The 17,294-nt window shown below is 41.1% G+C and overlaps 1 protein-coding gene across 1 annotated transcript; it reads right to left on the minus strand.

Annotated features, from left to right (window-relative positions):
- Positions 1-2,683: 2,683 nt before the first annotated feature.
- ndufa10 (NADH:ubiquinone oxidoreductase subunit A10) lies at positions 2,684-13,474 on the minus strand. The gene is made up of 10 exons (XM_039818860.1): positions 13,308-13,474; positions 12,171-12,339; positions 9,819-10,034; positions 9,508-9,594; positions 7,241-7,362; positions 6,949-7,028; positions 5,816-5,870; positions 5,617-5,702; positions 5,196-5,304; positions 2,684-2,912 (listed from the first exon to the last, which is right to left on the minus strand). Exons 1-10 carry the CDS (start codon positions 13,380-13,382, stop codon positions 2,844-2,846), a joined length of 1,068 nt encoding a protein of 355 aa, XP_039674794.1. The 5' UTR covers positions 13,383-13,474; the 3' UTR covers positions 2,684-2,843.
- Positions 13,475-17,294: the final 3,820 nt, after the last annotated feature.

Raw genomic sequence — 17,294 nt, forward strand, 5'->3', positions numbered from 1 at the left:
CCATGATTGCTCTTTGAATATCTTTAGCTCCATTATCACAAATAGCAGATACCTATTTCTTTACGTTGAAGACTCATTTATGGTGTGATAATAGCTATAATAAAATAGGATGAGCTTTAATACATAATAGATGAATCATTTTCAATGACCTACAGCTGGCAGAGTTTTACCCGTACTTTACACTTCAGTCAGCACAGCCTTCTGGTGAGCTTGTCATGTCGCTCTACATCCCACAGGATTCAGAGGAAAAGGGGTTGATTCGGCCAAATGTTTAAACCAAAGACAATTCTGAGATCTTTAGATCACTTAAGTCTTTTGGATGATTAGGCAGCATCATCTGAAATGATGATTGCGGCAGTAGCTTTATTGCCTTCTTTTTTTTCCAGGTGGCCATGCATGCTGGGGAAAATTGGATCATCAAGAACAGCTTGGTTTGGTTCTTTCGAATGCTACAGCATCAGGGTCATCCATGTCCGCCCCGCGAGATGCTAGAAAAGAGTCCCGATTGGAAACTGCTTCCACAGCAACACAAGGAAAACTATTCTCAAAATGTAGTTATTTCATTTATGTGTCTCCACACGTGCACAGGGGGGTTTGATGTCCTGAGAAGCAGCCTTTCATTCCAAACGAATCAACTATCCTGTTGCCATTCCAGCAAAAAAAACAAGCAGGGCGTTATTGGAGATAGATTTCCCCACATTTCTCCGGTATACTCTGCCACTGAGCCCAGCTTAACTTTATCTGTGCTGGAGATCAATTCTTAATTAGAACAGGAGCGTCCTCCAGCAAACAGGAACTAATAATCGCTCTCAAAAGAGGGGAGCTCTGGCCCCAGTCCTTCAGAATGAAACTCAAGACCAAATAATAGATTTTATAAATTGGCTAAAGAATAAGGGATCAATGACTACACCACAAGCGTTTTCCTGATCAAATAAGGACATCTTTTTTTTCTGTTTGTGTTTTTTAACAATTTTGAATAGAGAGCAAAAGTCCCTCCCCTTCTGGTGGACCACCATAGGAAATTATTTCGGAAATAATTTGTACGGTAGTGAATGGCAAGAGACAAATAATTAATTTGATCCTGTTTGAATGGTGCATTGAATGAATTACACATATGATGGTCGTCAATTTTAAAAGACGATTTGCAAGTCCTCTCCATATTCAGCGCCAAGCCAGGCCACGTGCAGTTTGCTGTAAGCTATAGAAGCACCTCTCCCATAACAAGCCACCAATGGTACGATAAAATGCTATTTTTGTTTGTCACTATATATATATATATATATATATATATTGGCTTTGCATTTAGAATAGGCGAATTCAGACTCAGAGCTTATCTATCACAGTTAAGTTACGCCTGCCAAGTGTACGTTAAGGCCCGTTACGTCAAGCCTCGGATCACGATCTGGTAGAAACATTGACAAATAAAAGAAATATGTTTATTTTGTTTTTGTAGATTTGGGATAGCAGGATGATCGTGGAAAAAGTAGACTGTAAAAAAAACAAAAGCAAATACCCAGGTCTATCATTTATTTTCACAGGCCTGGCCAAATGTTTGTTTTTTTTCTGCCTTTGCCACTGACAGAAAAAAAGTGCTATTAGGTCATAAAACATTCTTGAAAATTGTTATATTAATCAGGTCGTTCAGGTAGTGGGCAGGGTCAGACTGATGTGACATGAGGCGGGGGTGGTTGTGTGCTGATTTAACCTGAACAGTCACAGGTGTGTAACGGATTGCCATTTTGGAGGCAGTGGAAACACTATGGAAGACAAAGGACCGAAAGACTGCTCGTTTCCCCCACTACAAACTTTTCTATATACACACTTTTTAACCCTTGTGTTGTCTTCCCATCAACCTTGAAAAAAAACACTTTTTTTTTTTGAGGTTTTTGACTGTTTTTGCTTTTTCCAACATTTTAAATTGTTAACAAAAATTTAAAACTGGTCAAAGTGACCCGAAGTCAACACAAGGGTTAAAAATCTGAACGGCTACAAACCAAGGAGAAGCGGGGCAGGCCCGGCAAGGACACCGACGGAGTGGAGCCACTTACGGAGCGGAGCGGTCCCCGAGGCAGTCATCGGATCCCGGACGCTAAACTATGCAGAGTCAGAGGTGAATCTCACACTCCCAAACACTCGTAGGGAAAAGGAGGCAGAGGCATTCATCGTGTTACCGGCTAGGCTAACCTTTAGTAGCGGTGGTCTTGGTGGTTTGACCCTTGTGTTGTCTTCCCGTCAACCTTGAAAAACCAACGTCCAACGTTTGAAAGTTTTCTTCTACGCATTTTTTTCAGCGCTTATTTCTACATCCCATATTTTCTGATATAAAACAAAAATTGAAAACTGGTCAATTTGACCCGTAGTCCACACAAGGGTTAGCTAAACGAGCCCGGTTAGTTCAGCGCGTTCGTCGTCTATATCGGCGACGTTCCACTTCCGGGAATTGTTCAGGTGCTGCCGGAAATTTCACCAGATATCCCTCATTCAGTCGGATGTCCCTCAGCTTCCTCTTTCTTTGTTTTGGCATTTTAAACTCCAGTGGATTTATGAGGACTATGGTTAAAAGGTGCTGTAGGTAGGGTTGCGTAGATCCAGGACTTAGACAAAAAAAATGTAACATCGACAACTTCTTTTATTCCTATCTTTTCATGAGCTCTGGTATACAGTCAGAATGAAAGAAGAGCCATTTTGTAGATTCAAAATTTATTATTTTAATACATACACATTATTTAGGATGTACAACAGGAGACAACTGGATCAACAATGGAGGCGTGGTCCAGAGTTCAACTCGGGGAGCCGATCAGCCAATGACGAGGGTTGAATTAGCGACAGGCCCGTGGACTCATTCACTTCAGCCAGATGTATTTGTCTCCGACATCTGCATTATAACCGGGTGCATACCTCTTCCCAGGGAGCTACGAGAACAAAACAAATTGATGAAATAAAAAAGGAACACGTGACCGTTCAACAGAAAACTCAAATCAACCATTTACTTGTTAAAATCTGAAACAGAATACCTTTCAGGGTTTTTTTTTTTTTCTTTTTTGGGCTGTAAAAAACATTATCATAAATTTAATGGAAGCTGTAATACATCGGTGTTGCAAACGTCCTTCCATGACTTTACTTTTGTCAACTCAAGTGTGTCGAGGGACATTACGCCTCCACGTGTCGCAGTTCTCATTCTCTCCACTGAGATCCAGGCTCAGAACTAAAATGTCAGGTCACAGCCTCCTGTTGAATTACGCCGCCTGGTTTTTGTTTTGCAGCAAGGGGGGAGACAAAAAAAGTCTCCCGTCAATAAACAGAAAAGGTCAGAGCCAAATGTTTCCCTGCAAGACTGATGATACCAAAAGCCTTGTAGAATATTCCATTTCTGGCATTTGCCTTCTTGTAACTACGAGTCGTTCAATATTTCAGCGGAAGGAAAGGAGTTCCATCACGCCGACAGTACCGCATAGGCTTCACATGGCAAAGGGTAGAGAAATAAAAGCATTCAATATGAAGAGAACGGTGGGGGGGGGCGGGGGCGGGGGGCGAAGGCAGGGTTCCTCAATATGATTGTGTAGGTTTCAATAAAGTGATCATCGCAAGATAATGTAACTAATCCACAGAAAATGACAAAACATAAAAACGAAAGGGCATTTTATACTCCTGCAACACAGCTAATTAATGTTGGCAGCCAACAGCAGCCCAGCTGATCTGTGGGATCAGCATGAGGCCTAGAATTGATCCATAAAACCCAATCATTTCTTATTATCCGTTTACTGTGAACTTGAGGCAGGGTAATGTATTGGCCGAAATTAGCTCTTTAGCAGAGACACATCTGTGTTTACGTCAGCCAATAAGTAACAAGACATGGCCAGTAATGGCTGAAATTAGGGCGCATATATATATATATATATATATATATATATATATATATATATATATATATATATATATAATTTAAAAAAAAAAAAAAATTCTGGGCTATATATCAAGCACTCACAGCATCCTCATGTGGTGATGTGACATCATCCTGCTCCAGCAGTGGCCCTTTTTCAAACTTGAAATAGTCAATGTTGGATATTGTAATCTCGTAGTATGATTAGTGTTCATGGTTCTAGAGGCAGTATTACAGTAAAGGGATGTCATTTCCTGAACTTACTTTTTTTTTTTTTGAAAGCACCAAAAGTCAACCTCACAATATCGCGGCAATATCGACACCAATGTATTTGGTCAAAAATATTGTGATATTAGATTTCCTCCATATTGCCCAGCTCTAGCTGAAATGCCAAAAATGTGTTTGGGTTGTGACGTAATCACATTATCAATACATTTCCAGAACAGAACAATAAATTGCCCTGACCAGACGACGTTTAAAAAAAATAGAATAACTAAAAAAAATAAATAAATAAATAAACCCTCGCTTGGCGAAATATCAGCATGCAACACTAAGGCTGTCTCATTCGGCATACTTCCGGCAGTACCCTGCTAATGTGGATTGACCACTTACTGCTGTAGCGCCCACTTTCGATGGTTAGTATTGTCCCAAAAGGACCACTTATGTTAAAACGCTCACCGGAAATGACGAGTGGGATGAGCGGGACGAACGCAACACATGGCAGCTGATTGGACGAACGCGTCACGTGGGTCTGGCTGCTTCCAAATTAAAAACCGACCATAATGGTGGCTCGTTCGGAATACAATCTCATATTTTACGAAAATAGTTCACCGAAAGTGTTTCTGAAAACATTTTAAGCGAGAAATGGGCCATACAGCTGCTGAATTATCTTTTTTTTTTTTTTTTTTGTAATCGAAATAAGGTCAGTTTAATAGATTTGTCAGATTTTGAGAGGCGGCGAGCCGAGCGGCTGCTCCTCATTTGCATACAGTAGCCTGGATTCAACTTGCCGACGTCTCTGGTCCCTCCCCTGCCGCTCTGTAGTCAGGATGGTGCCCGTTTAGTGCACGCAGGGTCCATCGTTCCACACTGAACTCTTTGACCGTTTTTAAGGGGTCATCCGGGTACTTTTTGCATTATCTACACTATATATTTAAAACTAAGTGTTTTGAAGTGTGCAAGTAGGCCGTTTGAGACACAGCCGAAGTAGTCCGGAAATACAGGGTACATTTAAGGGATCCATATGAAAAAAAAATAAATAAAAAAAAATATTGGCCGATGTATCATAAGATTTTTTGAACATCTCTCTACATACCGATTTATAGGCATAGTATTTTTCATCGTAGTCGTGGGCTCCGATGGTTATCTCTGGCAGAAACTTTGGTATGTGGGTCAGGGTTGCCACCTTCTGTTTGTCTTCCACACTGGAAAACACAGAGAAAAAGACAGCAAATAAAAAAATCAATAAACAAAACTCAAAAATCAACTCCTAGCAAAGCAACTTGGATGTATGCTGATCTATGGGTGGAGTACGGCGTATAAAAAAAGGCAATCAGAACGAATCTGCATTTTGAGTTCTCTGTGTGATTCGTTTCAGGTACTTTGCATATTTATCCGTGATGAGTGTGACAAACGGAGGCTGGGGTTGTGAATCCGACTTCACCTGTTGGAGCTCTTCCTCGATGCAATTTGCATTTAAATGCGGGAAAACGGTACAACATTAATCAAGCACTCACAGCATCCTCATGTGGTGGTAGGTGACATCATCCTGCTCCAGCCACGGCCCTTTTTCAAACTTCAAATAGTCAATGTCTTCTACCACCTGCGGACAGCACACAATAAATACGCCGTCTACAGAAATAGTAACAAGATCTTGGGGATCAAAATTCCACCCCAAAAATGCTTTCAACCAGCTACTGTCCACTATAGGCTTACCCTTTCAACGTCTTGGGCTTGGGTTGCATCATAAGCGAGCACTTCTGATGTTTCGCTAAAGAAAAAGAAAACTTTGGTTAGGCAAACACGCTTCAGTTTAGTTTCGGTTTAACAGGGTTTGTTGGCTAGGAGTTAAAGCTGGGCGATCTGGAGAAAATCAAATGGCACAATGTTTTTGAGCACATAGATGGATATGCGGCAATAACGGGGGTTGACTATTGCTTTTATTTTTGATAAATAATCTTCAGTAATGTGGATGTAATGACAAAGTGGGTAAAGGCAAAACAATGGAGTCTACATACAGTCTAGTAAGTTCAGAAAATGACATCACTTTCCCCCGCACTTTTTCAGTTTTGTTTTAAATTGTTAAATTCTACGTCGTATATAAAACAAAAATTGAAAACGGGTCAATGTGACCCGAAGTCAACACAAGGGTTAAAGTGCTCATATTATGCTCATTTACAGGTTCATAATTGGATTTAGAGGTTGTACCAGAATAAGTTTGTGGTTTAATTTTCAGAAAACACCATATATTTGTTGTACTGCACATTGCTGCAGCTCCTCTTTTCACCCTGTGTAATGAGCTCTGTTTTAGCTACAGAGTGAGACATCTCACTTCTGTTCCATCTTTGTTGGGAGTCGCACATGTGCAGTAGGTAGGTAAGGACTACTAGCCAGTCAGAAGCAGAGTATGAGGACGTGCCACGCTAGCAGCTAGCGAGCATTATAACGTGTGTTACAAAGTGACCACGTTTGTCTCTGAAGTAAAGGCTGGACTACAACAGAGCTGTTTGGAGCAGTTGGTGAACAGTGTTTTTCTGTTGGAGATGGTAAGTCCCTTTGGGGGGGGGACTTTGGGCTTTTTCACTTTGTTAACCTATAACATGCACAAAAAGATATAGAACTTAATAAAAGGAAAGGGGAAAAGCCCAAAAGCATAATATGAGCACTTTAAAACCAGGAAAAGTCAACACATCTTATTGCTATATTACGATATTAAAAATGTAAGACTATATCTAGCCACATATTGCCCAGCCCTACTAGGAGTCTTTAAATACCAAAATACATAAGCATCATGTATGATGCATGGGTTATTTGACAGTGGTCACATCGGTTTTAGTTCAACTACTCACCTGATTTTGGGCAGGAAAGACTTCTTGTAGCTATCCTCAATGCTCTTCAGATACGTCAGGGGCACATTCTGAAGATAGGACTGCAAATGGAGAGATTCAATGTGAATAAATAATTAACATGGAGCTAAAAAAGCTTGATTGAATCATCCCACTTTAAACTTTTTTTTATATATCAATATTTGATTTGGACTCTATCAATTCTATCCATTCTCTGCGGCGTTTCTTTTCAAACGGAAAATGAAATGAAATAACTATTCCTGTATCTCCAGCGTGCTGTGGTTTCAGTCGCTACCTTGCCGCTCTGTTTCAGTTTCTTCTGCACGTCCTCGGCTGGCAGGTCCACGTAGATGACGAGGTGTGGAGGCAGGAACTCACAGAGGCTAATGCCCTTGATCTCGTTGTAGTGCTGCACACCTGTGAGCCACAGGACATTTCTTTAGTGTGTGTGTGTGTGTGTGTGTGTGTGTGTGTGTGTGCGTGTGTGTGTGTGTGTGTGTGTGTGTGTGTGTGTGTGTGTGTGTGTGTGTGTGTGTGTGTGCGCGCACAATTTGTTCTGGCAATGCAACAACACAACATCACCAAATTTTACATTGGAAAACAGCACTGACTTTGGAAATGCCCATCAATAATAGGGCTGCACAATTAATCGCAATTTTATCAAAATCGCAATATCCTATCCTAATCCGGGGGGGGCAGACCATTCTGAATTAAGTATTGAGGTGCTGCAGATACCTCCTGTCCTACAGACTTCAAGGTCCCATGGCATGAAAATTTCACTTTATGAGGTTTTTTAACATTAATATGAGTTCCCCCAGCCTGCCTATGGTCCCCCAGTGGCTAGAAATGGTGATATGTGTAAACCGAGCCCTGGGTATCCTGCTCTGCCTTTGAGAAAATGAAAGCTCAGATGGGCCCATCTGGAATCTTCTCCTTATGAGGTCATAAGGAGCAAGGTTACCTCCCCTTTCTCTGCTTTGCCCGCCCAGAGAATTTGGCCCACCCATGAGAGAGAGACATCATGGCTTTCAAACGAGCAAAGTGGGAGTTGGTCAAGGCCACACCCCCCACACCCCACCCCACCCCCCCCCTCTCTCTCCTCCTCAATAGCTACAGACACAGAAATGGCACATCCTAAGGAAAGCTCATTGTGGGACTGGCTCTAGTGGCTGTAATTCTGCACCAAGGCTGAATTTCAGGAAAAAGACTTCAGATCCAGTATTAGGGGACCACTAAGGTCTATATAAAAGAGACTTCAGATCCAGTATTAGGGGACCACTAAGGTCTATATAAAAGAATCTAAAAGGGCACCATGTCATGGGACCTTTTTTAAGAAAAACAAATCTTTGTTTGGTACAGATCCTTGCAAAAATCCCACTATAATCCTTTTTAATTGTAATACTTTTCAATGAAAATGAGTAATTATACAAAAAGTATCTTTCCCTCAAATATCGTATCGCAATATCAGTCAAAATAATCGCAATGAGATATTTTGCTCATATCGTGCAGCCCTAGCCGGTACGTTTTTATATTCAAGGCTACTGAAATACAGAGAATTACTTTTAAATGGTCGTGCTTCATATCCACATCTTTGTCGTTAGTGACAGTGATATATAGGGCTGGGTATTGCCACTGATTTCCCTGATCCGATTCACAGGGTCCCGATTCGATTGCATTTTAGATTCAATATCAGTTAGGTTAGGGAAATTACCAATACCACTTTCGCTCTGTTATAAAAAAGAGATTCTTAGAGAACTTCTGCTGTAAATTGTACATGCAAGAAGCAAACCCACCCCATAATTTGTATAATGCACCCCCAAAAAGGTTGATTAAAGTACTTTTTACTTAACAGGACTAATATTATACTAACATATTAAAGTGCTCATTATGCTTTTAGGCTTTTCCCGTTTCCTTTTATTGTGTTATATATATCTTTTTTGTGCATTTTATAGGTTTACAAAGTGAAAAAGCCCAAAGTCCCCCCCCAAAGGGACTTACCATCTCCAACAGAAAACACTGTTCACCAACTGCTCCAAACAGCTCTATTGTAGTCCAGCCTTTACTTCAGAGACAAACGTGCGTCACTTTGTAACACATGTTATAATGCTCGCCTAGCTGCTAGCGTGGCACGCCCTCATACTCTGCTTCTGACTGGCTAGTAGTCCTTACCTAGCTACTGCGCATCCTCATACTCTGCTTCTAACTGGCTAGTAGTCCTTACCTAGGTACTGCGCATGTGCGACTCCCAACAAAGATGGAACAGAAGTGAGATGCCTCACTCTGTAGCTAAAACAGAGAGCTCAACACACAGGGTGAGAAGAGGAGCTGCAGCAATGTGCAGTACAACAAATATATGGTGTTTTTTTTTTTTTTTTTTATTAAACCATGTAAACCTATTCCGATATAACCTCTTAATACAATTATGAACTTGAAAATGAGCATATATGAGCACTTTAAAAGATCGATTTCAGGATTTTATTGATCGATATCAGATTACTCAAAGAAAGAATTCTTTTAATTGGAGAGTTGATTATTTCAACCCAGCCCTAGTGATATACTCACACTCCTTCCTGATGTATCCCTCTTTGAACATGGCCTCCAGGAAGACCGTGTCACTGAAGGGAGAACGCTCCAGGATCACTCCTTGGCCTTAAAACACAGAAGAAGATCAGGCTGTATGCGAGCGATTCCGTTAACACACTATAAATCCTGTCTTACAAACACATTCCTTAATATCATTGCTTAAAATGAATCACAAACTTAATCGTGTAATTGCATATGGCAATCACAAACGTGATCCTGCCATGGAAATGACCTAGCTGGACGCTGAGCGGAGTACGGGAAGCTCCAGTGCAGCTCTGAGCCAGCGGTACCTGTGGTGAGCAGGTGTTCGAGGGCGTCGGCGTACTGAAGCAGCCTCATGGTGTACATCCACATCTGCAGTCTGTAGCTGTTTCCGTCGGCAGCTTTGGGGTCCGCGTAGAACTTCTCCAGGCTGCACATCCCGTTGAAGTCAACAGGAAGTGGCTCCTTCTCGCCGGTCATCTTGTCCAAGTAGAAAGTGTCAGGCTCGGGCATGTAGAGCATCCCTGTACATACAGAATCAGAAGTTCTTGGTCTCAACACAAAATACTGTCCACACTGTCTTGCCATTGAATTTTCCAAAAAAAGGTCATTCAGTGGCTGCGTTTACATGTAAACCAATCGCATCGTAACCCTGAAGCGGGATGTACAGTATGCTTCTGCGTGGCCGTAGCCTACGTAAGTGGCCTAAGGTTTATACTTTGTGCGTGGGGAGTGTGCTGTAGAGCGAGTGAGAGAGTGGCGGCGATTAGCTTCGGAGCAAGTACTGACTTTAGAGGCATAGTGAGAGAAACAAAAGGGTCTTCTTTGTGCTTTCCGACCACGGACGGAAAGCTGTAGCAGCAAAAGTTAACCCTCTCCTTGATTCCATGTTGTTTATGGAGAAGGAGAACCAGGAAATGAGTCGAAGGGAAATGCAACGCGGCCAAGCGGACCAATCGCAGTTGTTGCGCTCTGCGTCACCGTGAGGTTTAGTTAAATTTTTTTGAGAGGTGCACATCAGACTACGGCCAGGGCTCCAGACAAATTATTTTTTTTTGTTTTTACTAGGAGCACTGTAGCCCCTAACTGTAATTTTAAGGGCGCAGGAAGAAAATCGAACTGCAACTCAATTTTTCACATTTCCCCTATTTTAACTGCATTACTGATAAATGCTTTCGTAATAAATGCAGAAACTACAATCATATTTTAGTTCAGTCACATTTGAATCGAATGGTGCTAAACAAATGTACAATCAGAAATGTAAAAGTATTATTATTGTCAATGTACTGTATTATTGCCTCTGCCTCATACAGGCTCTACACCTCCCTCCCTCCCCTCTGTTTTATGTTAACACTGAAATAGCAATCATATCTAAGGTGATTAAGCTTCCATGGAAAGGAGAGCAACGTTACTGTACTGTCGTTCCTGACTGCACTTGAATGCAGCTTTGTCGTTTGGAAAACATTCAGCTGGACACAGACTGGCGGTCCAGTGCTAGCGTTTAGTTTTCTCTTTACCCTCATAGCTTTAAAAAGGTTACACTGTGTAGGAATTTCTCCCATCAAGCGGTGAAACTGTATTTGGCATTCAAACGAATAGTGCTCTCTAGCGCCTCGCTTTTTCAAATGTGTGTTGCAACTGCGGTAGCCGTTATGTACCAAGGAGCTATGACAACACGTCTTCCAATTTTAGATTTTTTTTGGCGACGAGGATTCCTTCTCCTGTGGCTCGGCATAAGTATGATTCTCCATTATGAACTAAAGTTCAGTGCAGGCTTTCAAACTTGCAGAGGCAGTGGCAAGCGCCTCTCACTGATCTCCTCCTCCGTTTCAGCTGGTTTCAGTCACGCGACGATGGCTCTGAACGAAAATGCGTCGTGGATTAGCTAGACAGGTCGGCTAGTGCTTGATGTTCCTCTCAGCGATTATATTTTCAAAATGGAGAAACGACATGGAACTTTCTTGGGCCTACTCGTCCGATGTAAATACAGATAAGAACTTCTTCACTTACGAGGATAAGTCAGATCATTGGCAAATAGGGAATTTTTCACCAATGAAGACATATTTATGAATGACGACAGTGATTTTAGCTAATAAAATACTTAAAACACTACAGTGTACCTTGTAGGCTAAAACTTTCTTGTGGTAGCGATGGAGGCAGTGATGTTTCCCCGTTTACTGTACGGGACTCTCACGCAGCCTCAAAACCGCCACGACACCTGTCATGTAGCGTGCTTGGCCACCGCAGCGTGACGTCGGTCTTAACGTTTCACCGGAGGCCGCTGGGATTTTTTCCCCCGGCCCCCCCCGCAGCAGTACTACCCCCATGTACCCACGCCGTCAATTTAACGCGGGACCAGAAATTGGACTTAACTCCCAATAAGACAAGTAAGAATATTTCCCAAAAATGTCCACAGTATGCTACATATTATCAGCCAATATTGGACTATCGCAGATATATCACTGTCAGTCAGGCTCTCAATTATTGGTGCAGTAAGCATTATCACAATCAAATTTCAGTCATTTTAGCCCCATGATGGAAGGAGTTTAACATTTTAGCCTGTAAACGCCTTCTTACATCCACTGCATGACGAATCACTGGATGAGTGTACCTTTGCCGGGGCAAACCCTGATGAAGGGTCCCTACAGTGCGATAGTTACCCAGCTTGTCAGCCAGCTTCTGGGCCAGCGCTCCTTTCCCTGAGGACAAGTTGCCGTCCAAGGTGATGATTCTGCTGTTCTGCTTTAACCGTGGCGTCGTCCTCTCGCCCAGCGCATAGGCCAACCAGCCATAACGTAGGCTTCTCACCGAGCTGGTGTGAACACCTGCCTGCATGACAAAAAAAAATAAAAATACACCTTTTATTTAATAACATGGGGATTCCCTCCAACCCATTTCACCCCCAAAGTCCAAAAAAATCTACACAACTATTTCTACACAGCAACACTACCCAGTGTTTCCCCTACCATTGTTTTGTTTTGTTTTTTTTTGGGGGGGGGGGGCGACCCCTGCACAAACAAACAAAAAAAAAAACGTGCGAGATATGTTCTCAGATATACAGGCAATTTGCTTCTCGTTCTTCTCCTTAAAAGTTCAATTCATTTTAACTTAGGCCGGCTACATTGCACGCGTAACGTATGGAACGCTACGCTTTCACTATAATCAATAAACTGGCTACACCGGTGCATATGCTCCGCCACAACTTTTTGGGGGAAGAGTCACCACCTTCCCCTGGAAAAATCTAGAAACACTGCTACCCTGCCCTCAAGTTTGCTGTAAGTTATTTTTATATATATATATATATATATATATATATATATATATATATATATATATATACACATATATATATATATACACACACACACACACACACACACACACACACACACACACACACACACTAGATGTGACACATGGGACAGGGTCTCAACATTAGGTAAAATACACATCCAACCATAGGGCCCTTACCATTTCAGTTTGTATTGGGTTTTAATGGTACAACATATTTACCAAACTAATTTGTTGAAACTCAAAACTCTGCATTTGGCAACTCCGAGACTGGCTAGCTTAACCAAATAGCATAATTACAAATTGGTATATCGACAGGCTTGACTGCCAACGTCATGTTATTGGCTATCCACTGACAAGAAACAGCATAAACAGCTGGTAGCCTGTCGGCGACCGACTGTGATGCTAGCGGCTACGAAGTTCGCTAGCTAGCTAGTTAGCTTGCCCTTGTGAACTTAACGCGTTATGCAGGACAAATAAGGGTCCGTGTATTTTTCTGTCCTTACCTTCTGTGCAACGTTCACCGCTTTAAAAGCAGCTGCTCCCGATGGGATGACCAGTCCGATCACCCTCAGGGCCATGATTAACTGTCCTCCAAAAACCCTCCGAGCTGACCCGAGAAATCCGAAATCACCGCAACCCGGCGACAGGATAACACGTCAGAGGGAGCGAGGTCCTTTGCTAAGTGTTGTCTTGTAGATTACACGTTTGAGTACGTCTAGTCGTTGCCTGAATTTTGATCGAAACATGTCTGTTACTGCAAAAATCAAAATATGATTACAGTACATAACGGGCTACATTTATAGGTTTAAAAAAATAAATGTAAAAATGAACACATTTTTTACAAAACAACCCATTTTAATTTAGCCTCCCTGCGCTTATGGTTCGGATAAATAGTTGTCAATAGATCATTTGTTTTGTCTATGAAATTACCATTATTACCCATTGTAGTTCCACCAGAGCCCAAGTGACATGTTGAAGTTGCTTGTTTCTGATATACATCAATGTATCAGATGTATTGTATTCTGCAATACATCTGATCAACAATCCAAAACTCAAAGCTATTCAGTTTATAACTAAATAAGCTTTAAATCCCCACATTTTATAAGGCCGAACTATAGGTGTAAGCATTTTGCTTGAAAACATTAAGCGATTATCAAAAGTTAATTACTAATTGATTAATTGACTATCATGTGAGTTCTGTAAGCAAAACTACTTGTGAGCTAAAATTGCTAATGTTCTTCATAAGAATTGACTATAATAATCCTTTTTGTCATTGTCTTTAATGCAGCCATAATCTATTCTTATATTCCTGTGAGGACCCACAGTCCATGCCCGATGTTTGTCTCTGTCTTTTTACCAGCAGGTGGCAGTATTCACTTGTTTTAAATAAACCTGCCTGACCTCAAAACGGTGTACTCATAAACAAATGTTTTCATTTCAATGTCACCGTCTGCAATGGAAAAGTAGGTAGGAAACCGTGTTGGAAAGTATTTATGTAGGCCACATTTACTCAAGTACTGTATACTTAAGTACATTTTTTAGGTACACTGTACTTCTACTTCACTACATTTCACAGGAAAATATAGTACGTTTTACTCCATTTCCTTTATTTTAAAGCTGTAGATGAGGCCCTACAACTACCAGTTACTTTGCAGATTAAAATTATTAATACAAAATATAATGGCCATATAAATTAGGATGTATTACTGTAGATTAAACTCCAACAGTATGTATTGTTCAATTGTACGTTTGATACTTATTTTGATACTTTTGGATTTTTACTTAAGTCCAATTTTGAATGCAGGACTTTTACTTGTAGCAGGATATTTCTAGTACTTCTTCCACCACTGGCAGGAATACACATTGGCCACTTCTTCGACCTATAGTTAGCGGGACGGCTAAAAGTTAGAGCACTGGCTTGGACCAGGCTCATGAGACAGATGGGATAAATAATTTAGCTAGATTTGTTCCCCCCCACCCCCCCACAAGAAATGTAAACAGCCATAACACTATACACTCACTGACTGAAAAAAAGTATCTCTGAGGTTTTGCACGTGATGGTGTGAACAGCAGGATTTAAACCACATTACCCTGCCAGATACAAACAGTGTGTATCTGGGGGAGGGAATTGCCCCCTCAGGCCCCCTTTGTGGAGCCTGAAGTGACATGATATCAGTTTCTTTTTCTGTCACTGCAGCCCTGAGTTCAGCATGAAAGGGAAAACCTAAGTTGGCCAGAAGGTAGTCTAATTATACAAATGTGTTTTTAATCTTCATGATCTGGACTGGAATTTATACAATGTGGGTCTAAACTATGCCTGACATCTCATCCTGTCTTTTTACGGCGATGACTCACCAATAGGTCAGGTGTAGCGTGGTGGAGATGCTGTTGATTGGATCATTATAACACGAGCGGTTATTGTAACACTGGTCTACAAGGAAAACGATACCTGAACAAATGGTTATAAATAGTTCCCTCTGGTTTCACTGTGATAGTAATGACTTTACACATATTCACTCACCTTCTGATATTAGGTTGGCTCATCTTTGCCTGCACTTTCCCTTACAGCTACGAGCTCACTACGCTCACACATGAATTCCCGAGACTTTACATAACTCCTACAGTCTGTCGGCACACAAGTGTGACTCACTGGCTGTTTCCTCTGTAGGCTCAGAAACCCCCAATGTAAACATGGCAGACAGTCAACTACACCGCTTCATATTTCAAAGGCCATTCAGTATGGGCTCTTAGTAGTTAACTTTGTGAAACAAAGTGCAGGCAACAAAAAAAAACGTAGTTAGGTTTAGGAAACAATGACAAAATGGAGGTACATGTAACTGCGTCATGGACTATAAGGTCAAAGGTGTAATTTATGGGGGGGAGTGGGGGCCAAAACTGGGCTTTTTTCAAAGTTTTAATCACGTTTTCAATGTTTTTGTCACTTTTTCCGACATTTTTGCCGTTTTTGTTCAACATTTTTGTTTCTTTTTTGCCGTTTTTTTCAAATTTTTGACTATTTTTCACGTTTTTGTTGCCTTTTTAAGTTTTTTTTTGTCTAAGTTTTTGGCGCTTTTTCCGACATTTGTCACCTTTTGACTTTTTTTCAAGGTTTTCGTCGCTTTATTACAAACGCAATCAGCACCTCCCCCAATGTTAAAACCAAAGTTACGCCCTTGTATAACGTCCATAAAAGTCTGTTAATTTCCAAAATTGACCGTTGACTTTTGGTTTTACACAGGACACGAGCCCCATTCTCCTGAGTGAAAGTCCTGTGTTTGTTTGAACCTTGTTTTGGCGCTCTTATAGTTTTGTCACCTTACTTCTTCGTTTGCTCTCACGATAATTAATTGTGAAACAAAAAATATGGGTCATTATGAGCTGCTTGCTGAATCGACCTATACGGTCGTTTTCTCGTTTGTTTTTGGGAGGATAGAATAATAGAAGAAACTTAATGGGGCAAACCTGTCTCCTGGAGTACAATTTAATGTATATCTGCAAAGTTGCATTATGATCATACAGGATTTATTTACAAGAAGATTGTTTTCACCACAAAATCCACTTTTGGCATGATTCACTTTTCTGATGGTTATGTTTAGGAAACTCGAAGCACATGGTTATGGTTCTGGGAAATCTTGTGGTCTCGGTTTGACCCAAGACAGGATGTGTGTTTTCTTTCAATATTTAACCAAAACGGTGATATTTCCCTAACCAAAACCATCGTGTTTCCATTGTCAAAGCCCTGTAGCTTTGCCCCATCCACCCTTTCTGTGACGTCTGTGTGGTGCAAGAACATTGCAGTGTGTCGACTGGAAAAACTTCCCACGCAGGAATTACGTTTTCTCCAAAACGTTATTAGGCTAAACTATTTAGCTGTGTATATAAACTAAATAAAAAAAAGAATTTTAGGAGACCATAGGCGATCATAATCAAAAAACGGTTTCTCTAAAGCATAACTACTAACTTTCTAACTAAAGCACAGTTAGAAAATGGATGGAGATATCTTTTGCACAGGCAGAAATGTTAACCTGCTCTTGACAGGTCAGTGGGTTTACCAAAAACACTGGGATTCATCTTCTGGGGGCTATGAAAATCCAAAATGGCAGTCGAGGTTTATCTTGTTTTGGACTGACGGATGGATTGATAGCCCGACCACATTTCTTATTTTTGTCAAAACATTTCGAACGTCTTGCTCTTATTATATATATATTTTTTTATTCCACTGATGAAAAAAGAACTGGCAAAACTAGTTTAATTTAATAGATGACACAGCAGATTGGAAAGAAGTTGCAACGTGTACGGAAAGGGAATGCTGTGAACGAAATGTGTGCAAGCAATAGGTCTCTGCAGCCGACGTTGAGAAATGAATACATTCTCATGCACACAGTTACGGTACAGTACCAAACACTTTCCTGTGTTCACATCCTGACACACAGAGACGCCCCACCCCAACAGGAACCCGAGTAATTAGTCAACAGTAAAACAACAATACT

The sequence above is a fragment of the Perca fluviatilis genome, chromosome 12 (genome assembly GCF_010015445.1).
Source record: "Perca fluviatilis chromosome 12, GENO_Pfluv_1.0, whole genome shotgun sequence".
Classification (NCBI taxonomy): Eukaryota; Metazoa; Chordata; class Actinopteri; order Perciformes; family Percidae; genus Perca; species Perca fluviatilis.

What these genes read in the sequence shown, in the direction of transcription:
- ndufa10 (XM_039818860.1), bottom strand. Translation starts at nt 13,382, where the DNA reads ATGGCCCTGAGGGTGATCGGACTGGTCATCCCATCGGGAGCAGCTGCT. An exon ending in GAAGCTGGCTGACAAGCTGG is followed by an intron (nt 10,035 to 12,170) that starts GTAACTATCGCA and finishes CTGTATGTACAG; the next exon opens with GGATGCTCTACATGCCCGAG. An exon ending in AATACTATGCCTATAAATCG is followed by an intron (nt 2,913 to 5,195) that starts GTATGTAGAGAG and finishes TTGTTCTCGTAG; the next exon opens with CTCCCTGGGAAGAGGTATGC.